The sequence below is a fragment of the Protopterus annectens genome, chromosome 5.part0 (genome assembly GCF_019279795.1).
Source record: "Protopterus annectens isolate FY-2018-M chromosome 5.part0, PAN1.0, whole genome shotgun sequence".
NCBI classification, from domain to species: Eukaryota; Metazoa; Chordata; order Ceratodontiformes; family Protopteridae; genus Protopterus; species Protopterus annectens.
In genome coordinates, this window is record NC_056735.1 from 1,778,865,017 (window position 1) to 1,778,891,173 (window position 26,157).

Genomic DNA, 26,157 nt, shown 5'->3' on the forward strand with positions numbered 1-26,157 from the left:
TTAAGATGTTCAGCACTATTAAAGCTCCTAGACCCTGATAGATTACGAATATCAAGTTCACATATTTGTTCGAACAATTTAAGTAAAGTGTGCAGTGGCGGATTAAAGGTGCTAGGTATCCTGAACTGGTTAACCTCGCTGAGTATAGAGTTACCCATAATCAAGTTTAAATTCAATTTTCTAGTAAAAAGTTTTAAATCTTTGATAGTTTTAACAATGTCAATTTTTTGTGGTGGAACATATGTATACCCTTTAGACAATAATTCAATAAGATCAGGTGAAATAAACACTTGTGAAAAATTATACACTGTAAAATCCCCTTTAACATTGTAGAGTAGAACAGGTTTATCACAATCACCAGAAAACTTTCATTAGGAACTAATATAGCAGGGTGATCTACATCATTTCCATTATTAGCCTCAACACTAGTCATACAAAGGCTAGATTCATTGCCTACATCTATTAAAGGAACTGTAGGTATGACAAGGTCCATAACAAGAAGCTCGTCATGAATCAAGTGTTCTTTTGTTTTTTCTTTTGGCCAGTGTATCTGGCTGGTTGTTTCTGTCTTACTCCTAAAAAATTAGGATTATTAGATCTCAAGTTGTAGTGCCCAAACTGGCTGTTCTGTTGTACACCTTCATTTTGGTTAAGAAAAGGTGATGTCGGCTCACAGTGTAAGGAATCATTTGTTTGGGAATCTTCAGCAACAAGATTGTATTCACCAGACATATTATTTGTGTGATTACTACCATTAAATTGGCCAGATTTTTTATTTTGGCCTTGCCATACTTGAGCTGGCGAAGGTTTAGGGTATGCTATACCCTCATTGTAAGCCTTTAAGTCCCTATCCAGTTTTTTAATCTTGTTAGACTTTAACTTGCATAAATACGAATCAATGCTGGTAAAAATTCTGTTATATTCGTATTTGTAGCGTGTAAATTCGTTGTCCATTTTGATTCTTTTATCGAGCTCACGAACAGTTTTTGTAAGTTCATCAGCAGACAATGAATAATGCTTACACATTAGATCAATTAGCTCCAAACCTTGATGGTCAAAAAGAGCCACAATATCTAAGTGGAATTGAGAGTTGGCTTCTAAACCCGTTGGGTATTGCCAACGCCTAAGTCCTTTTGGTACCACTTTATGTTTGAGGCATTCGTTGAAATATGAAACCTCTAATTGAATTTTCTTTAGTTTGACCAATAATTTGTCAAATTTGGCTAAATTACTAGATATCGAAGAAACATCATTATTAGCATTTGCGCTATTAGATTGTGTCTTATCGTTTTCTGAAAAAAACGAATTGTTAATCAGCCAGTTATTGAAATTAAAGTTGTTACCTGCAGAAAAAGAGTTATCAAACTGCACCACGTTGGAAAATGGTAGTTTAGCTTTTAATCCGGCAGTTTGAATTGGGTTCGACATGGTAACCGCATCGTCGTTACTACTCCTACCATCCATAGAATTAGGCACAGGTTGCACCAAAGATTGTGTCGGTCGTGGAACATCACTTGGACCTGCTGACACACACCTCTGACCACAAGGCAAACTAAAAGATGGATTACTGCAGTTTAATCCTCGCCCGTTTTCACCGGCTTCTTGAATTGAGCCATTAGCTCTAACCACGTCCAAAGCAACCGGAAGTGGTAATTTCTAGCGTCGACTTGGCGTTCCAGTTTGTCCAAGCGTGCCAATACACAGTCTAGGCGCGAATAACTGAATCAAAGTTGTTGGTGTCAATAGCCGGCATCGCACCTTTCGGTTCACAAGACAGATTCAATACACCAGGCGTTTGGTCAAATAACGTGCCAATATCCTCCACTTCTGCCCCAGACGCCATAAACAAACTAAAAAAAACTAACAGGCAAACAGACTAAGAAAACACATACAAAGTACAGGTTAAGCGCTTTTCGTTTATGAATAACACAAACTTCTTCAGACAATGTACAAATTAAAATAGTCATCTTAAATACAAGTAAAAACCAACAATTAACCAATCAGTTGAATTTTAGGAACAAACAGTGACGCCCATTTTTAAAAAACACATACCATAAAACACTAAGTACTTAAAATCATTAAACAATTTTCTCAACAAATACATATGTATGCATGTTGCAAAATTATACAAAATCTAGTAAGGTTACACTATAAAACTAAACTTTTACTTCCCTTTTAACAAATTATTAAGAATGAGTGTCCATTACTAATTCTGAACAAGTTCTAACGAACTAAACTTTTAAGCTTTAGTATACTACTAATACTACACCCTTCATTAAGCCCTGGATGGGTATAGGCATTCAGTCTAATCTGCCATGTTAGTTCTAGTTCTTCTAGTCTAAGTTCAACTGGTCCACCCCGTAATTGTAGGAGTAAAGAATCAAATAGAGTTTTAAGCAAGCTGAGCATTAGAAGGGCAAAGCATAATTATGCAATGAAAACAGCAAAACATACAGAACACATCAAAAAGCTATTCTTTAAGCATATGAAGCAGCAGTAAAAAAACAATAACAATTGAAAGTGTTGAAGTTGCTAATTAACAAGAAATGGTAAATCTAAGTAATTTTTTGCTTGAAAGTGCTCTGGGAACAGTAAATTAAACGTATCGAAAGGAAGGTGCTAGCTGAACAAATAACAAAAACAAAGCACCAGTTCCAAAACGAAAAGGCTCAAAATGAAAGGTTTAATGGGCTGAACACACCACAGAAACACAGTCCACAATACGCAGTGTAAAATCACATCCAACGTTTCGTCACTCCTTCTTCAGATTACAAACACATAGAACCACCCACAGTTACTTAAATACTATGAAATAAATGTAATTAACACACTCAACCAATAGGTGAAGTAAATTAATTAGTTACATAATTAATTACATATTACTAAAATACTAAAAAGATATAAAAATATATATATATATTTAATAATAATAAAGGCAAGTCATAAAAAATCCTAAAATGTAACATTGAGGTTGAAATGTAACATTAAAAATCATACCCATTTAACTAATAAGAAATGTTTAAGTTTTCAAATTTAGTAAGTACTTTAAAACATCATCACAATAAAAACTTGTTATAAAATTTAATGAACAATACTACACTCTACTGGCCAAATTTTATATTGCAGCTTCCCATTTTTAAAAAATAAATAAATAGTAATAAAAATGTTGTACGAGGAAATACCACAAAAATAAAATAAAACCATTATAATTTAGCTGCCCTTAATTTTAAAACAGGTGCTAAAGAAAGCATGTCATTAATCCCAGGATGTTTATTTGATTCTAAATTAAACAAAGGATCTACGAACATACATATGACATCAAAACGTCATGCGCCAACAACTCTCTGTATAAACATACGTTAATTTGTAAAGATTCTAGTTTTGAATTTTTTGTTGTTGAAGTTGTACCCATTGACCCAAGGGGTGGAATGTGGGAAACGTTATTGGAATACAGAGAGTTGTTTTGGCAGATCACTTTAGAATCAAATAAACATCCTGGGATTAATGACATGCTTTCTTTAGCACCTGTTTTAAAATTAAGGGCAGCTAAATTATAATGGTTTTATTTTATTTTTGTGGTATTTCCTCGTACAACATTTTTATTACTATTTATTTATTTTTTAAAAATGGGAAGCTGCAATATAAAATTTGGCCAGTAGAGTGTAGTATTGTTCATTAAATTTTATAACAAGTTTTTATTGTGATGATGTTTTAAAGTACTTACTAAATTTGAAAACTTAAACATTTCTTATTAGTTAAATGGGTATGATTTTTAATGTTACATTTCAACCTCAATGTTACATTTTAGGATTTTTTATGACTTGCCTTTATTATTATTAAATATATATATATTTTTTTTTTATATCTTTTTAGTATTTTAGTAATATGTAATTAATTATGTAACTAATTAATTTACTTCACCTATTGGTTGAGTGTGTTAATTACATTTATTTCATAGTATTTAAGTAACTGTGGGTGGTTCTATGTGTTTGTAATCTGAAGAAGGAGTGACGAAACGTTGGATGTGATTTTACACTGCGTATTGTGGACTGTGTTTCTGTGGTGTGTTCAGCCCATTAAACCTTTCATTTTGAGCCTTTTCGTTTTGGAACTGGTGCTTTGTTTTTGTTAACAGTAAATTAAAGTTAAGAGAGTTAAATATAACTCCAGACTCTTGTCAAACTATTTATCAAGATGACATCCAAGCTTCTTGAGGACAATAAAAACTAATGAATCCACAGGACCAGATGGTTTACATGGTTTCTTTTTGAATAAGATCACTTCTGATATATTTGCTCCAGTAAAGTCTATTAGCCAGCTATGACCCTGAAGAAACAGTGTGTCCAACCCAAAGTGCCTATATGCATAGTAAGTGGAGAATTATAGTCCTATTAGTTTGAAAAGAATTACTGGGAATCATAATTATAACAGTTATTCTGAGTAAACTCACAGAAAGAACAAGACTACATACAAATGAGAATAGATAAATATGAGTTCTCAATGAATAAGAAATGTATCACTTTTTTATAATAAACTGGTAGAAACTTTGGCTCAGGAATTAGCAGTGGATACAATATACTTAGATTTATCCAAGGCTTTTGATTCAGTTCCTAACAAAGTGATACTGGCAGAAATGAGAAAACTAAATATCAATGGTCACATAATTAACTGAATTAGAAGCTGTCTGCAAGGGATATGCTGTAGAGTAAGAGTAACAGATGTCTACTCCAAAAGTGTAGTCTTGAGCGACGGAAGTGTGACTAAGGAGTCAGTACTGGGCCCCTTTCTGTTAAACATTTGTAAGGCCACATTACATCAAGCTGCAAAATCTAGTTAAGCAAATTCAGTGATGAATCTAAGGTTGAGGTAATAGTGATGAACCTGGAAGAACAGATGAAAATGCAACATTTTCTAGACCCCCTTTATGAGTGATTCAGCAGAAATCAGGTACTGTCTAATGCCACCAAATGTAATGTGTTCCAATTTGGTAGTATGGATCACAAATTTATATATGTCCTGGACAATTGGTAGTTAGAGGTAGATACTGTAAGATACTTGGGTGTAATAATAGACATTTTTCTAATTTTGAAGCCAGTGCAACATATTTAGTGAGATTTTTCTGCATTTTAAGTGCCATTCTGAGAACAACTGTAAGCAGAAGAAAGGGACAATTATTACCCCTGTATAGGTGTTTAAACAAGCCCATTGACTGCTGTGGCTCAGGTTGCTCATATATTTAAGGTTAGTTAAAAACTGGAGAGAATTCAGAAAACACAAGCAATGCAGTGAAGATAAGAAACTTCAGGCGGCTTAATTTCCAATTATTAGTTAACAAAACTTTCCAGGACATTAACACTGATTTTGTATACAAAAAAACAACTTATTTTAATCCAGTTGCAACTACACTGAGAGACTATATAAATACATTTTTTTCAGTAAGTTATAGGCTGTTAATTTGAATTCTTATCCTGATGTTTCTATGTTTTACAAATGATTGACTGGCCAGTGATTATAGCAGTCAACATTAACACACACCAGACTGATACGAGAAATAACAATAGCCTAATTGACATGCCATGCTTTTGCAACGTTACCTCTGATGGTTAGGTTAGCTCTCAATAGTACATCTTTTAAAGTCTTGATTGATAATTGGACAGGATTGCAACTTTTAAAGTGTTGATTGATAATTGGATAAGTAACCTGGTATATATGCCATAGATTTTTTTTCTTATATTCTACTGATTAGTAGCAGCAAGCACCATGGTAACCACATATAATGCTGTGTACATATACAATATGATGCAGTGTAACATTATAATGTAGGGGTTCAACAGACAGCTAGGTCCAGAATCAGCGATGGGCCATTTAGGATGCAGAATAACCACTGTACTTCAGAGGTTTGGCCAAAGAGCGATTGCAACTGTATTAAATCGAATACAAAACTTAGACCAAGTACACAGATGGCAATGCTAGTAGCAATGGCTGCCCCAGGTATGATTAAGGTAAATAATCAGAGTAAAATGAAATGAAATGTCAGGTGTTTGTATTACAGTACACAGTATATGTCATTAAATTAATACTTTTTACTTTGCTTTTTTGACTTTGGGAATGCAATGTTTCAGACTAGCGACAGGGAAGCAGCAATGCTTCTTACAGCAAGTAAATATTCCTGCTCAGCTAGGACTTATTTTTAATTTCCATTTAATGCCAAGTTTACTGTTATAAAGAAATGAATGCTCACAAGGTAGGCTAGTCTGTTTATTCATGCATGTAAAAAAAGTGTATTCACTAACCATCCTACAGTTGTGAGCAACTCTTGTTCTGTCATTTGGTATTCAAGGTACGCTTAAATAAGTCAAGGCTGGCAACATGCCCACAGAGACATACACAGACACACTACACACACACACACACACACACACACACACACACACACACACACACACACACACACACACACACACACACAAGCTGTGAGAGTCAAACTTCTTCAAGATGAGAAATGGTTCCAGATACTTTATATTTATCTCAGTTGTCACATAACAAGGCACAATACTTCCTTGCCACATAGAAAAACAACTTATATACACTGCTCAATGTGATTCTGATGAAGACTGATCACCAGTCGAAAGCGCTTAACCAGTCGTGTGGAATTGTTCAATAAACTATCGTGAGTTTTTACCAGTCGTAAGAGCAGTTTTCCTTTCACTCACCATCTTCAGTTCTTGTGTTGTTGGCTTTCCCAGTTTGTGAACAGTTAATATACTGTGAAAAGTTAATGTAAACAAACATAAAATCGGTGTAATCTTGTTTTCAGCTTCTAAGCTGATCATATATTAAACTAACTTGCTCTACTGTTTTACACATCTTGTAACATATTTTACATGTCAGACAAGAATGATTGTGGAATATATACATATCTTTACTGCACCCCAATGACCTGTTAAACTATAGTACAGGCACTTTTTTAAAGCAAAATATACATTAATTTAAAAGGCAAAAGACGTAAACAGTACAAAACAGTTTCCTAGGACAGGGATGAGGGAGTTTCCATGCAAATATTGTGCAGCCTGGGGCTGTACAGGGTATGCTGTCTTTTAAAATATTGCATTCCAGAAAATAAACAACTTAAATTTGCTTGTGGGTTAAAAGGTAAGTACAAGGCTAGCTGCTCTTGTGGGTCATTATAAGCCAGGCAAATTTCCCTTTTTGTGCTCAAAATAACCTATTCCATTTGGTTCTAGATTGACCTTACCCATCCCATGGTCAAAAATTATATATTATCCTTAATGAGAATAAATGGGATAATACCATAGATAATTTGAGGGGACCCATGCAAAGGAAAAGGTATTTAGGAGCTGCTTCTGTCCATTAGTGGTACATAGGACAGTCCTGGGGTAAGTTTTCAGTTTCCCATCCATAGATCTAAGTTGTGCTTGAATATGGACAGGGATGAACTTTGTTTTATGTGGATGGGGAGTCTGTTCCACAGCAGCAGTATCCTCTGCGAGATATACCTGTCCCACCAAATCTTTCTGTTTATGTTGCAGAAGAGGTTTAGATCTCTGGGCTGAGCATTTCTGATACTGTTTGACTGGCTGATATGCAGTAAATCCATCAATAAGAGGCACAGGATGTCTTGCATTCCAGACACAGGTCACCTCTTAGTAGTCTCTAGGATATTGAGAATAGTGACAGGGATTTTAGTTAGTCCATGTTGGACATGTTGTTTAGGTGTTATATACTTTTAGTAAAGTATCTCTCTGGACATTCCAGTACATCCTTATACACACCCTTGTACTTGTGTGCTTATACCATACCTCTTAACCTCTTAGCACAAGAAATCTAAGGTTAAAATAATGGGGGGGATAAGGCCCAAAAAGGGGCAAAATGTAAATATTGCTCTTATACTAATAGAAATGGGCTAGAATAACAATTTGTGTTAGCATGCATTTTTCTGAGGGATATGAAGTCTGAAACTAAAATGTACATCATTATTTAGTGATTTGCCATAAAAACACAAATTTTATGCAGAACAGACCAGAAATACGAGGTAGAAATCTGAACATTGTGCAAAAATCTGGACAGTTGAGAAATATGGCTTACACATACCCTAACACACACAAAGACACAGACACATACACACACTTGTAGAAGACATTCATGTATGGATATAAAGTGAATGTATATTGTAGTCAGAACTAAGATGCTGATACTTGGTGTGACATCCAGTTAATATCTCACCAGACTGCCACCAATAAATGTGACATCTGGCTATATCCCACCGGACTGCCACCAATTAAATGACGTCCCTTACTATCCTGTGTCAGTAACTAAGAAGCTTCCATCTTCAACTACTGACACCAATATGAGTCCATCACTTAGACAGGAGTAATATTTCACAATTTTCCCCTAAGAGCAGGAAAACCTCTGTCCACCCCAAATGTAACTCCTTATTACACGTCAGGGAAATGTGTCCCAGTTTAAGACCTCTGATATACTCACACACCTAGCAACCAGGAATATTCTAATGATATCACCTACTGGTCAGCTGATTCTCCACAGTACTTTAGATTGTCCCTCTCAAACATGTGCAATTAGAAATGTATCACAACACTGACGGATTCTCCAAACATTCTGTATAAAAAGATGAAATACTCAACATTTTAAGACTTATTTACATTTTCACAATTAGACATGCTGGCATACAATAGAAGATAATCTGAGAACATACACAAATGCCCTGCCAGACATGCTAACACAGATGACAGTGTTTTCATTTTCTTCACACTTGGTTTTAAGGAATCTGCAGTTAAATTAAGATGATAAAACAAATCATGCAGATTTTGGATAGCATTCTCAGATGGACGGAACACAGCTGAATCAGGACATAAGATGAAGGAACTGTAGTTCAGTGTATTAAGGTTCAAATTAAGATGTGCATGATTTGAACGTTGGAGATGAAGGACACAGGCTCAAGTATGGATACTACAATGGTGAAAACAGAGTGCAGAACAGAAATGAGTTTGAGCTATAATAACACAGAATTATGCAGGTCTATTAATGAAATCACAAGTATCAGAGGACTCAATGAAGAAGGGGAAAAAGCAGAGCTGTTGGTGCTCATCTCTGACAGATGCCTGCAGCAGGTCATACTCGAAAGAAGCCCCTAACTGTTTTTAACACTGAGATTATGACATATCAGGTGCTGATGAAGGGGGATAATGCTGAGATAATGTATTAATAAAAAGAACACTACAATATTTAAAGTGGGAATACTTAGAATGTTGCACAGAGCTAAGAAGGAAGGACAGTAGTGAGCCTTCAAAGGCCCATCACTATAACATTTCCAAGCTCTCTGTTATGCATTTCAAGTAACATTGTAAAGATGAAGGATATCTAGCCAACAGGTTAAATGTCATCTAGCATTAGCTCCACCATTGTCTCACTCACTACCAGCAGAAAAAATATATATATAAAGTCACGCTGCTAGCCCAGTCTATGTGCTCACTAAATCTCCTAAATAAATGTTTTTATTTGCAAAAGAAAGTTGCATATTTAAAATTCTGATTATTTTTTAAATGCTTTAACTGAATATTTACATCTGAAGATGATAAAATACCCTATGTTTATCTGTATATGTTCTAGTTAAATAAATGATTACCAAAACAGCAATGGTAGTTGCAATATACAACATTTTTTGTTTCATTCTTTCTTAAGTTAAACTTTCTTTTTCATGCTTCACACTAAACTAGAAAAATAATGTCTCTCAAAGGAACATGTGCAGCATATTTTACAGGATGGGTGTAACCATATAGTACATTGCTCGCATGATCTGAAATAATAATAGCCACTGGCTCCACCTATAGAACCCACCACTGCCAGAACCTAAAACAAATAGAGTGGCTAGAACTGCCCAGCTTAATTCAATTGAATCAACTATTAACAGCACACACAATTTTGTACCACCCTGAGGATACCCCCTCACTTAAAAATATTATTAAGCCATATAGCAACCTAAGATCTCTATGGTCAGCCGATAAACTACTGGTCCAAACTCACAAAGCCAATAACTCTGCTGGTGAATCCCTGTTTGCCAACTTTGTTGGCAAAATATACCCTACAATCCTCTAAAAGTCTCTTAAAAAAAAACCTCAAACAGTATCTCAAAGTGAATTGGCTATGTCCATGTCCCAACCCTGATTAAGTAATAAACTAAAAGCATATTCTGTAATTATCATAACTTGTAACTACGTCACCAAGCTCTGCTTCCAATCTGATGTCTCTTACTTTTAATTGTGTCTGTCCATGAGAATTGTGAGTCCCTACTAGGGAACACTACTAACCCATTGTATATAATCACTTTGTTTTTATAATTGTTTGCTAACTTCTGTATAATCTATGTAAGTTTGTCTATGTGGAGCTTTTCTCCCTGGGCCTCCGCTGAAAATGGACATGTATCCAGTTGGACTATCCCGGTAAACAAATCTAAAATAAATGAATAAATAAATAAAACATCGACAGCCATGGCACTTCCTACCAACGGTTTATTTGAATTAGTGCATGCATGTCAGTTGTTAAGTGCAGTTGCGTTACTTTTGCTTTATCACAGCAAGCAACCTATCTAGCTCCAAGGAACTTTTCATATGATGCTGTTCCCAACTTCCCATCTCCTAACTTGCTTTGGGAGATAGACAGAGAGGTGATAATGGTCAGAATCAGCAGACAAGGAGCAAATATTGGAATTATTGTAGTTTACTCTCCATTTCCAGGGGAAGCCATGCATGTAATGAATTCAATCCAAATGAGATGAATATATTCTCAGATGCATGCCAAGGAGGGATGCTTGCATCACTTTCCCTGACAACAATGGTACCTTTGTTAACCTTTGCCTTGCATTAATGAAAAAAGCATACACCAAATTCATGCCCCCTGAGATGTTGGAGTTTGTGTTCTTTACACATAGGTCTCATCTCTTCAGGCCGGGGCTCTTAATGTCAAGGATAAGTCAGCAGTGCCTAAAGACATTAAGATGGGGGTTCCTGTTCAGTTACATATTGGCAACCATAGTATGATACAGACAGCAAAGAGGTATTTCAGTGTCATGTTCATAGTTATGATTTTTAATGGTTAGTTTATTTCCCCATACATGTATGTAGTGTCACTACCTGTTTCTGTCATTAGTGCAAAGAAGGACTATGAGGGACTACTTGCCATGTGTTTGTACCATCTCAGAGTGTGAGGTGTACACCAGTTGGGACAAGTAACTCGTCATTTGTTCCTTTTATTACAAGGTACTATCACCAGTGTATCACAACTGCTATGGAGGAGGGCAGTTGCATCAGTCTTCTGCTGAACTATAAATGTAAGCAAACAGTTTGGCATAGACAAAGCTCAAGTGTCCAGGCAAGCTGTAAGCCTGCAAATGGAGTTATGTTAAGATGTTGTGAAAAGAAACATGACACAGGAAAAGTAAAGAAATTACTGCACGTCAAGGGCAGCATCCACCAAGCAAAGCAAGCAGCAAATGCACAAATGCATAGTTCACTCTTCATCCATAGTTAACTAACAGGAAATGTCACCTCATGCCTGTCCTATTTCTACGCAACTCTATTAATTATGAAATGAAAGAAATTATGCACTTGTGTTGTAGCCTTTCCAGTTAAACTCTTTATTCAGAGGTGTGCATTCCCAGACAAAATTATTAAAATTACAGATTTATTTGAGTGATCCTAATGCACAAATAAATAAACAATAGAGCACTTATACTTATGTTCACCTCCCCGAATAGACAAAAAGGCCACTATAACTGTTTTGCATAGTCTTCATATGACATACATCTGCTCTATCTACATATATATATATATATATATATATATATATATATATATATATATATATATTATTTTTTTTGAACTGTAATTTTTTATCAAAATGTCACCCTTTCCTAAAACATTTATCAATTTACAATGGGAGTCATTTACATAATTAGACAGAGCCCTTAGATTTTAATGCCATCAAGTAAAAACAAAATGATTAAATGCTTGATAATACTACTACAGTACCTGTTTGTGTGGTAAGTGCAATTCTGAGTGCTAGAGCATACATCACAGTTTCACGGTCTGTCATTTCCCTCATCCATTTGGTTAGTTCTGGCATTTCTTTGATTCTCCTTTACATTTAACAGCTCAAGTTTAGTTTTCATCCAAATGTTCCTGATCCTGGCTTAGTGTCTGACGAGACTTTTTGGCCTCATGTGCGCTTAACTATCCTAATCAATGTACAACAGTCAGCATGCTGAGCACTCACAAGAAGCAACACCCATCTTAACCCCACCCACCTTCTCCATTCAAGCACAGTATAAGACAGCACAAAGTATGCACATACTTTTGACTGTGTGACTAAATTAGGGAGGTATGGGTCAGTGGAGATACTGCATGCTTTTATTTTTGTTTGTTTGTTTTTTGTTTAACACTTGTTAAACGGATAAAAGCCCAATGACATTGGGTTTGGGATAATGGTTACAGTCTCCAAATCATAGACACAAGGTGCAAGCTTTGATTCTGACCTCAGGTTATTAGCTAAGCTTATAAAGGCCCTTCAAGACAGTTAGCCTAGTAATCACCAGTAATCCAAGGGCTCTTTTTCAGGTCAAACCTGGGGCGCAATGGCACCGACATAAAGTAAAATGTATAACTATATTGCAAGATACTTCTAAGAAAAGAAAAGAAAACAGGGAACATTTACAATTGTACATTTATGCTTCAATTTTGTACAAAGTGCAATATTTGACCAGCCATTTTTATGTTAACATTTTTAACAAAGCTGCCTGGGTAGTGTTTGTCTTGGTATAATGCAAGGTGCTGCAGCAATGATCTTTTTCATTTATTAGTGAAGTTGTCGGTGTGTCATAATTTATTTGGGTAAGGCTCTTTACTTGGAGTTTTTTTTATTATTTATGACAAAGCTGCCTGTGCTAGGTTACAAACCACTGACCACGAGATAGCAGTACTAGTTATGTCAAGCATGACTAATTTATTCTTTTTTTAAGCAAATTTCTTATTCATCAGCTATTCTCAATTGAGTTTTTCACCCATAAGAATGGGGCACCAGTAATATTTTGTGTGCACACACTTATTTATTTTTCAAAGCATTTATTTATTCAAATACAGTTTTGCTCCATTTGTCTTTACTATAGCAGGCTCAACAGGAGATGAATTGAAATGTTAGAGAAGGACTTCTATATGAGTGCAGGCGTAGTTAAATGTTCATCAGCTTACATTCAGCACTGAGAAATATATACAGGTGCAGCTAAATGATAAATCCTCCGAAGGGGTGCATACAGTGAGGTGATGGGTTCATGAAATGTGACATGCCATTTACGTTAAATGATCTAATGATGACAGTTAATTTGATAAGTGAATAAGGGGTACTGACAAGTATGAGGGGGCAAAGGAAGAAATACAATGCCAGTAAAAACAGATATATCCTTCTTCGGAACTATGGGTAACTACGGAGATCACATTCTGACTATTATACATAAATATACACACTTATCTGGGCAAAATGGTAAGAAAACTAGTTTGTATTTAGAGGTGCAAACTACTTGTTTTGGTAGAAAGAAGTATATGATGGGAGTTTAAAGCAGCATGGAACATATAACACAGAGAAAAAAAATTAACTTGTGGATACAGCTGAAAGTTTTAATAAACTCTTAAAGCTTAACTAAATGTTTACATGGTGTAGGTTTCAGAACTAAATGTGATGGGCAAAAATTAAGTATAATTAAAAGAATACCATCAATAAAGAACAGATATAAAGTAAAAGAAGAAAACAAGACAGAGAGAGAAATATGCCTATAAAATGAGATTTAAAGTCTAGAGTAAAATGGCTTGACTGGCAAACAAAAAAACTCTTACTTTGTTAGGACATTATTGATGATGTATAATATTCAGAATGTGATCTCATTGTAATTAGCAGCATAATACTATCTGTGGATAGCCAGTCTAAGTCAATGTGACAGACTTAGATGACTGAGATTATAAAGTCCTTGGAGAAACAAACAGTGCTAAAAATTCTGTATATGACTTTGATAAAACACATATCGGGCACTCTTTGCAAAATGGTCACTAAACTTAGGGGTATCATTTAGATTAGGAGTTAGCTTCGGTAAAGTAATGAGAGAGAGGTGGTGGTAGCAATGAGGGGAACTTCCAGACCAGAGACTGTGACCTGTAATATCTCATAGGACTCTAAAACAGTAATTATTCTGATAGTTATATTTTTTGTCATATAAACTAAAGACATTCCTGTAACACTACAGCTGATGGAAATAAATGTGGTTCATATCATCATGGAGTTCTGTCATACTTGTGTTGAATACATTCACTGTCAAAAATGAGAGTCAAATTTATGAGTGAGAAAACTGGGTCCTTGAGCTGCTACTGTATGCCATTTGGTCCCTGCATTCATGGAATAGAAGCAGAGTTCACACTGTCTGCATTCAGTCAAATACAGTCAAGGAGAGCATAGGATGTCTGCATGCTCAGTCTACTTATCCCCAGTCTGTTCATAATTTTCAGGTCGGGAAACTATTCAGTATGGGGATGTGAGGGCTGTCACTTTGATTTTCTCAGACAATCTTACCCCAAGTGACTATGATCTCTGGCATGCATTGAAGCAGTCTGTTACTGGGTGTAAAGCAGCTGCATTGCAGATCAGTACCTTCAATTCTGAGGTCACGGTTCCTTCCCAGGAAAGGGTGGATGGTTCTCTGTAGCTACTGTAAGTGTAGGAGTTTAAGTGTGTTGTCTTTTTCATGACTAAGAATACAGGGGATAGGAGTTTAGCAAACAGGTGTGGTGACAGCATTGCTTAAAGTTAAATCATCGAACAAAGCTCCGAATTGGGTCTACATTAGAACATCGAAGTTTCACAAATTCGAATGTTCTAATATTGACCCCTATTCAGCGAACGTTGAAAATAGCAAAGCTGCGGAACACCAAATTTCTTCCTAGGGAAGGAATTTGGTTGGCTGTTCCTGTGGCTCCGCTATGTTCAGCACTGTGGTGGGCAGTTATAGGTCAGGATCAGGTAAGTATGTGATTGTGTGGATGTGAGGGTTAGGGCGGGGTATGTGAGTTAGGGTTAAGGTGCGGGTGAGGTGAGTGTGCAATAGTGACAGACCTTAGGGTTAGGGTTTGGGTTAAACCCTAAGGTAAGTTGATAGTTAGTGGTGTGTGTATAGTTTAGTGTAGGCTTAGATGTAGGATTTTAGGTGTATGTGTGTGGATTGCTGTTTGTTTGGTGTGTTTGTGTTGTGTGTGTGTGTGTCAGAATAGCAATTTTTTTCCCTAGGAAAAAATTTGCTGTTCTGCATGATCGATATTGTCAGCGTTCACTGAATAGGGGTCGATATTAGAACATTCAACGTTTTAAAAAGTCAATGTTCTAATATAGACCCCTCTGAATTTACTGTTCAGTTTATGCTCCCATTTCTCACATATGGCCACAAGCTCTAGGGAGTGACCAAAAGGATGCCATCATGCATAGAAGTAGCAGAAATGAAGGTCCTTTGCAGGGTTGTTAGGCTCACTCTCCATGAAGAAGTGAGGGGCTCTGCAGCCAGGAAAGATCATAGAATGCTGTCAAAGCCCTTCGGGGTTGAAGAATAACCTGAGGTAGTTTTAGCACCTTGTTAGGATGCCTCCTGGACACCTCCTATGGGAAGCGTACCAGGCATGGCCCAATTTGAAGAGGTCCCAGGGCTGATTCTATACATGTTGAAGAGCTTGAATAGGAATGCCTAATGATCCTGTGGAATACTATGGGGACTGTTACTGAGGTTAAGCAAGATTGGCATCCCCTGCATCTCCTCACCATGACAAGTGGTTTAAAAGTTGGCTGACAGGCAAGATGAATGGAGGAATGGATGGAAAAGCACTTTTCCACTGTAGAGTTCACACACACACACACACACACACACACACACACACACACACACACACACACACACGTGCTTGTGTGAGTGTGTGTGTGTGTGTGTGTGTGTGTGTGTCTCTCTTGATATATATATATATATATATATATATATATATATGTGTGTGTGTGTGTGTGTGTGTGTGTGTGTGTGTGTCTTTCTCTCTCTCTGTCTCTCTCTTGATATATATATATATATATATATATATATATATATATATATATATATAAATATAGGATCCCTATTTAATTTCAAAATACTGAAATCCCGAATTACAGTATTTCGAAATTAAAATACCGAAGTCTGAAATACCGGTAAACCAGAAGCATGAAATTCAAAATCCCGAAGTACAGAGATTTTGAATTAGCTGGTCTGGTGTTGTGGTGTGTGAATGGAAAGATGTGATTTTGGGTATGCATGTATGTGTATGTTTGTTGGTTAGGAGCTTTAGTGCCTGTCAGTGTGTTTTGACTGTGATGTGTGTGAGGGTGTGTACAATGTGTGGGAGTGAGTTGCTTGTGTGCATCTGTGCGATCTCGGAGTTAGTATATATAAGTAGGGGGGTGTGGGTTGCAGGGGGACTTGCCCCTCTGCTTATCTGTAGTGTAGGATGTTATATTTGAGTTGGGGGGAAAGTTGTGTGTATATGTTTGTATGTGCTGTATCTGTAGTATAGTGTCGGGATTTTGAATTTCGCGGTTTTAGGGTTTCTGTGTTTTCGGCTATGTAATTTTGAAATACTGAAATTCAGGATTTCAGTATTTCAAAATTACATAGTAAATATATATATATATATATATATATATGTATATATATATATATATATATATATATATATATATGTGTGTGTGTGTGTGTGCGTGTGCGTGTGTGTGTGTGTGTGCACAAGTGTGTGTGTGTGCTCGCTATTCCTAACCTTGCCCCAATATATATATATATTGTAGCTGGAAGGATGCTATTACCAGTTTATTTTTTTTTTCTTGCCCTTTGGTTTACTGTGGCACCCATAATATTTACAAAATGTCTGTTTACAATCACAATTCACTGTAGGATTAGCAGCATCCACTTTTATCCATTGCTGGAATGGCTGCTTGAGTCAGGAACAATCCCAAGAGGAGATGCAGAGAGCACTGGAGCATACACTAGATGGCCTCAACAGGTTAAGTTTCTCCCTGAATGAACAGAAATCAGACCTATGCCTAGCTAAAAAGGGTATCTTCCTGCATGTTCTCTTGAACAGCCACTTTGCAGTGGTCTACTTACATCATCATAAGGTAGAGTCCCTTACAGCCTGCTAAGAAAAACAGTGGTGACAACAAGCAAGTTCTGGAACATTCATCATGGTGTCATTAGCCAGACTGCACATGAGGAAACTTAGTGAAACCTAAAGAATAACTTGGCAGCATTCCCACTTCCAGGAGCATACCATTCTACTCCTTCTCTGGTAGAGACAACAAATCAGAAAGAATGAATGCATACACCTCAGGCCACCCCCAAACCAGACCTAAACCACAGATGCCTTGGACATGGCATGACGGAATATACCAGGACCTCAAAGTGCAAGGCACCTGGAATCTCAGGCAAGCAAAACTGCACCTGAACATTAAACAAATAATTGTAACAGTTCAGGTTCTCAGAACTTTCAATACAGTATGGAGACCTAGAATCCTATATGTCAAAATATACAACACCACAGTCATGTGGAATATAAGCAAAGAATGGGCCACACCCTTACAAACTATGCAGAATAGCCATACAAGCATGGGAGCAGGCCCTAGAATACAGTCACCTTATGAAAACTGCTAATATACTAATTCAGAAAAATTCTATACTGAATCCACATGACTAAATGCTGGACAGGAGTCTTACTAGATCTTATGTACCAGTGGGGCAGACCAGAGAAAGACCTCTTTGTCTGTCCAAACAACAAGAAACTGAAAAAGTCTGCCCTAGATCTCCAAACAGAAAGGTTTGAACAATGGATACCTTCTCCCCAGTTTGTAAAGGTCTGTTTCTCTATGACTACTTCCAAGGGAAGTTCAAAGATTGAATGAGAGGAGGCCAGAATAATTCTAGTTGTCCATTTCTTGCACAGGCAATGCAATGTTTCTCACCTTATTCAGACGATAAGAGAAAAATCTTTACTGTTACCTCAGTATGAAACCTTCTGGCACAGTACACAGAGTCCCTAATAGACTCCAAGCTCTGCACCCTCAGGCTAGCAGCTTGCAAGATGATAACCCTACCACTGTTTGGCCACCTTTTTTTCTAAGAATGTTTTAAAAATCATGAGGGACGCTAGAATGCCAAGTACAAGAAAGTCATACCTATCTAAATGAAAAAAAATCCATCTCAGTCACAGCAAGAAATTATACCTTTGGTGCAATAGTATTTGTCTGAACTGTTCTCTTCAGGTTTATCCTGTGCCTCTGTGAATATATATTTCTTAGTTATTTTTGTATGCCTGCCTATTGAACCACCCATTGGTGTTCAGAGCTCCAAGTGAAACAATTCCTGAAGGGCATTCTACACTTGAGGCCTCTGAGGAGGAATGAGGCCCCAGCTGGGGTCCTCAGTTTTGTGCTAGTAAAACTGACCCTACCACTATTGGAATCAGCTGCTTCTGCATCTGTGAAATTAATTCCTGTACAACAGTGTTCCTGATAACTGTCATCTCCGCTAGCAGGGATCCTGATGTAAAATCCCTTATGTGCAAATAAAGTTATGTGCAGTTCCTTACAGTCATGCCAAAAGTCATTAGAAAAGTTTATCTGAACTAAACTACCCAATTTCAGATTTTCTTCCCTAATAGCCAAAATAAGGGTGAAAGAATCCTGCACATCCTGGATGTGCACAGTTGAGGTACTCCCAAGAAAGAACTAAACTCAGAAACTCAGATAACCTTATTGCCTCCTTTGCAGAAATCAAGTGGGGGTTGACAGTGATAAAATAAATTATTTCATTGTAGTTGTATATTGTGTTGACTTTTTGCTATAAAGCCCATTGTAAATTCTTGCAGGAAAAATACAGAAATCATTCAACAAGGCACACTGCAACTACTATGGCCTTCCTAAAAAGAGTTAACATTCAGACCATCCCAGCCACTTGGTTATTGGTTCATACCTTTTATAAACATTATGGGCTTGATATAATATCTGGGGTCTATATTAAAAAGTCGAACGTTTACTTACCCGAACACCTAAACGCCGATCGAACCACAAAAACATCGATCATCCTGAAGTGTGAAATCCGAAACATTGATTCGTCATGGTTGGCCCTTCTGCGGTATAGCTCCATAAGGTAAGTGTGCGATAGTTACGGACCTTAGGGTTAGGGTGCGGTTTAAAGTAAGTGCATAGATGGTAATGTATGTTAGATTTAGTGTAGGGTTAGAAGGAGGGTTTTATTAAGTGTATGTGTGTGGACTATTTAGTTTGTTTGGGTATAGCTTTTTAAGGTAAGTGCGCGATAGTTACGGACCTTAAGGTTAGGGTGCAGGTTAAGTTAAGTGCATAGTTAGTGGTATATGAAAGATTTAGTGCAGGGTTAGAAGTAGGGTTTAATTTAGTGTTAGAAGTAGGGTTTTTGGTTAGTGTATGTGTGTGGTTTATTTAGTTTGTTTGTTTAGGTAGCATGTAGCGGTTGGTGGGATGGGGACAACTATGACATTTCGAATTATTGAATTTCATGGTTTAGGGCGTATGGTGTATTTGCGGTTCACGGAATATGTGCTGGCATTTAGGTGTTCGGGTAAGTAAACGTTCAAGATTTTGATATAGACCCACTATCTGAAGTAGGGCTGGCCTTGGTCATCGTGAAGGGCAACATCCAGTCCAAATTAAGGAAATGAGAAAACCACCCACTTTGGGTTTCTGTGAAACAGCCATGCAAGTTTGACTGCAACAGTGATACACAAAACATTGTATAGTTGTGTAGGCATCTTAGCATAACTACAGAGGTTTGAGTGTGGTTACTGTTGCACTCCTGTTTTCCTCCCTCCTTCCTCAATGCTTGCAAAGGAATCATGAAAGACCAGGGTGGGAACCCATTATCCCCCATTGCTCCTCTACCCTTCTCCCTTTCTCCCCTCATTCAGGTTTCTCAAGGAGGGATTATATTCTCTGCTACAAGAGGCTGCACCCCCAGGGTACACCAGATCACCAGCTCATGATATGTAGCACTGTGTAACAGTGCTAGATGTGTCTGAATAGACTGTAGCTCATCTTCCCTTTGTCACCACAGTCTGCTCCTCTAGTGTCCAAGCTGCTGGCTGATGAATTTACATCATCTAGTTTGTAGTTAGGGCTTTCCCAGTCTATGTCAGTGGAGATTACTTTTGTTTTCTTTTTTATTTTTCTTTCTTTTATAGAGTTCTCAAATGTTGCGTGTCTTGCGTTTCATTCATTCAATGGTTTCTTTGAAGTTTTTAATGATATCCTGGTATTTAGTTATTTATTTTAAGCATGACTTTTTTGGGGGGAAGGGCTGCTGGTTGTAACTGCAAATATGCAATAATTACTGGTCAGCTGCAAGTATTACATACTGAATGCTACACTTACTTAGAAAATGTTAATGGTCTTTATAAATGTAGTGATGTGTTTTTGTATTTTTGTATGGGGAGATACTTTTTCTGAGTGGGAGTTGTACTTTCCATCTCTATTATTTATATGTACTGATTCCAAGATTACTATACATTGGAGTCTTTTTATATATATATATATATATATATATATATATATATATATATATATATATATATATACACACACACACACACACACACACACACACACACACACACACACACACACACACACATTGTATACAGATAAATATTATGATATCCTTTAAGTCAGTTGACAGTCTTTAAAGTTGATGATTGTTTTTGCAGCACATTTTGGTCGACAAAACAGATAGTCAGTGGTTGTGTGAGACTGCAGAAACCCCGAGAATTTCCCTAGTATTGTGCGATCTTGGAGTTAGAATATACAATTATCAGGGAGTGTAGGGATCCTGTCTCCCATACCTCTCAACCTCTTAGAGCTAGAAATCTGGACAAAGCCATAAATAAAAGTTGGAAAAATGCCTAAAAATAGGGACAATTTTTAAATATTGCTCTTAAAATCTTGGAAAGTTGATAGAATGACAGGTTTTGCATTGGCATGAATTTTCGCAAGGGTATGAAGTATGAAACTCAAATGTCTGCCATTATTTTTAACTTGAATCTTTAATGATTCGCCACTAACTTACCAGAAAACTACAGCTTTATGAAAAATGGACCAAAAATATGATGTAAAAATCTGGACAGTCTACAAAACTCTGTACAGTTGAGAGGTATGCAGTGTCTCCCCTCCCTCCTGCCAAAAAGCACTGCTTTACTCTTACATGCTCTAAAGTTATGTATTGGAGCTTGCTCAATAATGTACCATTTGTTTTTCAATTTTTTTGTATTGATGTTAGTGATATTAACATCTGAGTGTTTAGATTATTTAAATTAACTATATATATATATATATATATATATATATATATATATATTAAAATCAACACAGTGAAGAAACATTAAGAAGTAACCATCGGTTTTCACAGCTCATTTAAAAAAAAACATTCTGCAGGCAATATGGTACTCTATTATGCTGATTGCCCTGTTCTTTATCTGTTCTCTGTGATTTGCTTGCTGTTTACAGCCTCCCTCATCCCCTTACGTATAAAAGTAACTCCAAGGTTACATGACTATGGTATGGCCAAAGCAAGAAAGCCATTCAAATGTTATAATATAAATAGACAGCTATAGCACAGAACTTTTCAATAAAGCATAAACAGTTCTACTACAAAAGAGGTCAGATAATAAATGTAGAAATTAGTTGCTAATCCTTAAGTGTAACTAAGCAGTCACCTGTAGAACAGTGACAATTTGAGGCTGAGTGAAAATGGGTACTGAAGATCTTCTATAATGTTTGTTATAGAGCTGGCAAATGGAATGGGGGAGGTCATTCCACAGTCTGGACACAGCAAAGGTAATTGTCAAGCTTTGATAGTGGTTACAGGCAGGGTGGGAGTTCAACAAAAAAGGGATATGAGAGTTTGAAGTAGTCATGTCAAAGAATTAACACATTTTCCTCTGTTCACCTAACTAGGACTCACTGCTGTAACACATGTAACTCACTATATTGACTAGAAATGGAACATTATCTAAGTATGTTCCAGATTATTGTTCATTCTGTCATTTAAATACTCCAAATAAATTCTAGGCCACCCAAATGTTAATGGTATGCACCTTCTTGTAGTTTATTTTCAGGTAACTACCAACTTGTTTTGACTTTACTGGCCAATAACTGCTAATACAATCCGCAGGCTGTGTGATTATATGGTAACAACAATATTCGATCTTGATTATTTTCTTCACAGAGCAGTACTGAAAATCACCCGCCATTCAAGTGAAGTTTCAGGGAATTCTGCTGTAACAGAATCTGACTGCCACCCAAGTAGAGCATATATCGTTTAGCTATCTTTACCACTCTGTTTAATATTAGAGAGTTCTAATTATAGAATTCTACACAGGAATTAAGTAACTGAAATAATAAGAGAGAGACACAAAGACAAACAACAATCTTCCTAGTCCTGTAACTTCATAAAAGAGCTACCCAGAAACATTTCATTTGTGAAGAATAACATAGACCAAAAGCACTGTCATAGTATACTATTGTGATTGCAATATGAGCTTACATAAAAGGCCACCCACATGCAGACTAACAAATCTCACCCCACCTCTTATTTCCAGTTTTTTCTCATTACCTTGATGTCAGAGCTGAAGTTGTTGATTTTATTGCATCCGGCCTTTTCCAGGTGGTAGTTAGCCCACCTGAGCAGCAGCTCCTCTGGAGACAGTTTCATCAGATCTTCTAAACTTTCTCCTTCCCGCAAAAGTGCTACCAAAGCTAAATTCATCCAAAAAATTAAACACAGTCAGTATTTAATAACTTTATTAAAGGAACCGTCATATACATTTATAGTACATGATGTTTCTTGAATGAGAACTATATTACCGATTCATGTATAATAGTAATAACATGCATTATTGCTAAGTTATCGTGATAATGTATGCACAACTGATTTTTCTTTTTTGTTTGGAAAGTGTAAGAAATATATATTTTTAGTGTGTTTGCAAAGAGCAAAAGGTTTATATTGAATTCATATATGCAACAGATGAGTAGTGCGTGACGTTAGTCAGCATGTAATCAATCCAGAAAAATAATGAACAAGAGGATCCTAAAGTATATAATGCATAAAGTTTCTTCTCAAAAGTGTTTCTGCATTCTGCAGTTCTAAATGCTTCATCAGTAGAAATTTAGATTGCTTATTTTACACAATTCATACAGCTCAAGTAGTTTGCAAAAGTTTCAGCTAATACTTGCAAAGGTTGTGATATGGATGAAATACATATATCAGTAATGCTGTATTTTATCATAAGTCCAGTGCAGACTTTGTAAAGATGTCATTACATCACCAAAGAAACAATGCAGAAGTAATTAGTAACTAGTTATAAGATCAGAAGAAATATCTGCAAAATCTTAATGGTCATTTATTGAAACAATTTTTAAAAATGGTAGTAAATCAAGTTTAAACAATACAACACCAAGTGAAATTTTTGTAATGGTGAATATGCAATTGTATTTCAAGTAAACAAATGAAAAGCAATGGGCTTTATAGGTTGCCTTCTCAAAAATTATACTCACTGCAGTAAGTGAAAGAGGACAATATATATTTCTTTTTTGACTGGGTTAGACCTAATATGCTAGTAGACTCTTTTCAGGTGAGACCTGTGATGGTATTTGTATTACTAGCAGAAATTTGGCCATGGCATTGAGGAACCTCCCCTACTATTTTCAATAGCTGCAGTGGGATCATTTACATCCAGAGGGGGCCTTAGTTTGATGTCTCATCTGATGGATGACATATTCTGGAGTGCAGCACCTCCTCTTATGTTGCACTTGAGTGTCAGCAATCCATCTACCTGGTGTGGGAATAGAACCCACAGCTTTCTTGACCAAAGGTGAGTGTGCTACATGTTGCACTACTGACACTGAAATAATGCAGATGTGTATATTCCATTAAACAAAATAAAGGCAGCACAACAGATTAGTGGTCACTAGATGGAGAAGGGCCTCATGGTAGTATCAATAGCATCATCACCCTACCCATATCAGTGAATGAAACAGCACTAAAGAATGGCCACACTCCATTCATAGACCGCAGACTAACATCTCCATGGAAGACATGCTACTGCAGAGCAAGGAGATTTAAATATGTATGCCACGTTTAGTAGTAGTACAATCCACAGACAAGGGAAGGTGGCATCTGAACTGCCATCTGCAAATGTATTACAACACAATCGAGAAGAACTACTGTCCTCATTAGAAAGCAATGCACAAGCAGGCCATCACAGCTATGATTGATCTGTGTCATGCTACACTCACAGCATACAAAGCACAGGTCAGACCCCCCCCCACAAGTTAAATACCAAGGAAAAAATGTCCCTATATTTGTAAAAAGTCAGGTCACCTGCAGGTCACTCTCATGTTATAGTGCAGTAGAATCATCAAAACTATCCATGTAAAACAAGGCTACTTAATAGTGTTATAGATACCAGTGCTAAACTCAGCAACTTTGTGTTGTCTTTTTTATGCTAAGCATATCATGAGACAAACTGAAGCATTTGTCATGCTAAAACATGTATTAGTAGCAGCATCATTCCGTTCTGTCTGAAATAATCCTGACAAAGTGTCTCGGATGTGCACAATGCAAAAGTGCAATCTATGACAACCAGTGTTAAGCTCTTGCTATGCCACAAGGCAATGGCTGGGATGGCAATCATTGGTAACACATTTAATATTTCTCCCTAATGCTAAAAAAGAGTTTGCAGTGCTGGATCTGTTTTCAGTACATAAATGTAGCAATGACATGGACTGATACTGCAGTAAGCAGGTGGAGTAACTTTTATAATGTTTGTATTGTGTAACATACTGCCAGGGAAACAACATGCTACTAAATCAAAGGCAATGTGTATCATTGTTATTACTGTGGTGACAGTACAGCTGGCACTACTAGCTATAGAGTGCAGAACCGGAACTGGTATACTGAAAAGGAGGTGTCAGTGTGTGTTGTTTATGTCAATGTATGTTTGTGTGTATTGGTGTGCATGTAAGCAGGTAGATTAACAGGACGACAACATAAAGCACTGCAATCCAGTGGCACAGTGGATAGCATTGTCACCTCAAAGCAAGAGGTTCTCTGGTTCAATTCTTGGCTGGGGTGCCTTCTATGTGGAGTTTGTATGCCCTGCCTGTGTTTGTGTGGGTTTCCTCCAGATGCTCCAGTTTTCTCCCACATTCCAAAGAAATGCAGTAGGTGGATTTGACACTCTTAATTGGCCATAGATGTAAATGGGCATGTGAGTGCGTGTGGTCTGGAAGAACAGCTGCAGCAGGATTAGCCACCCAGCAGTGTAAATCTTGGCTATAGACGATTGTCACTTTTGAAGTGACACCCCGACTCCTTGTACAAAAATGGGTTGTGGATGGATGGCTGGAACATTAGGCACTGAACTGTGACCCATAACAAGATGCAAAGACTGGCTAGCACTGTTTGCATGGATAAGACAAACATAGTACCAATATTTTATGAATGGCACTCCCTTCCCTTTTTGTTCTAGCTTGCTTATGTTGTCCACACACTGTATCACAGACAAATATATATGAAGAACTATGTAGTGAAGTTACACAAACAAGCAAGTATCTGTGACATTTGTATGAGCAGATATGGGGAGTGACTACTATACCTTATATATTCAGGTGCACAACACTGATGGAATTCAATCATCAGTAGCATGCATGCATGGCTAGAGACTACTGGCATCTGGAGGTACCACTCCCCCAAAATATCTGTGGTTACATCACTTACACATACTCAGCAGGACAATGTCTGGTGTGGATATTACCACACTGTATACCCACAGTACAGTCCAATATGGACCTAATATGTGGATACATGGCTGCAAGAATGCTGAGCTCTGTCTTACTGCTAAGTATGGATACTACAACTGCTTTCATCCTGCCACATTCTAAAGTAATTTTCATGCTGGAGTGAACAAGTTAGTAAAGTTTTTCTTCTTGCATGTG

At 36.9% G+C, this 26,157-nt stretch overlaps 1 protein-coding gene across 1 annotated transcript in view; it reads right to left on the reverse strand.

Moving 5' to 3' along the window:
- LCP1 (lymphocyte cytosolic protein 1) overlaps window positions 1–26,157 on the reverse strand; it is a 550,854-nt gene that overhangs the window by 171,134 nt on the left and 353,563 nt on the right. Inside the window, exon 9 of the mRNA XM_044071582.1 lies at window positions 22,775–22,917. Within this exon, the coding sequence (XP_043927517.1) occupies window positions 22,775–22,917 (143 nt within the window). The remainder of the gene's footprint in view (window positions 1–22,774; window positions 22,918–26,157) is intronic.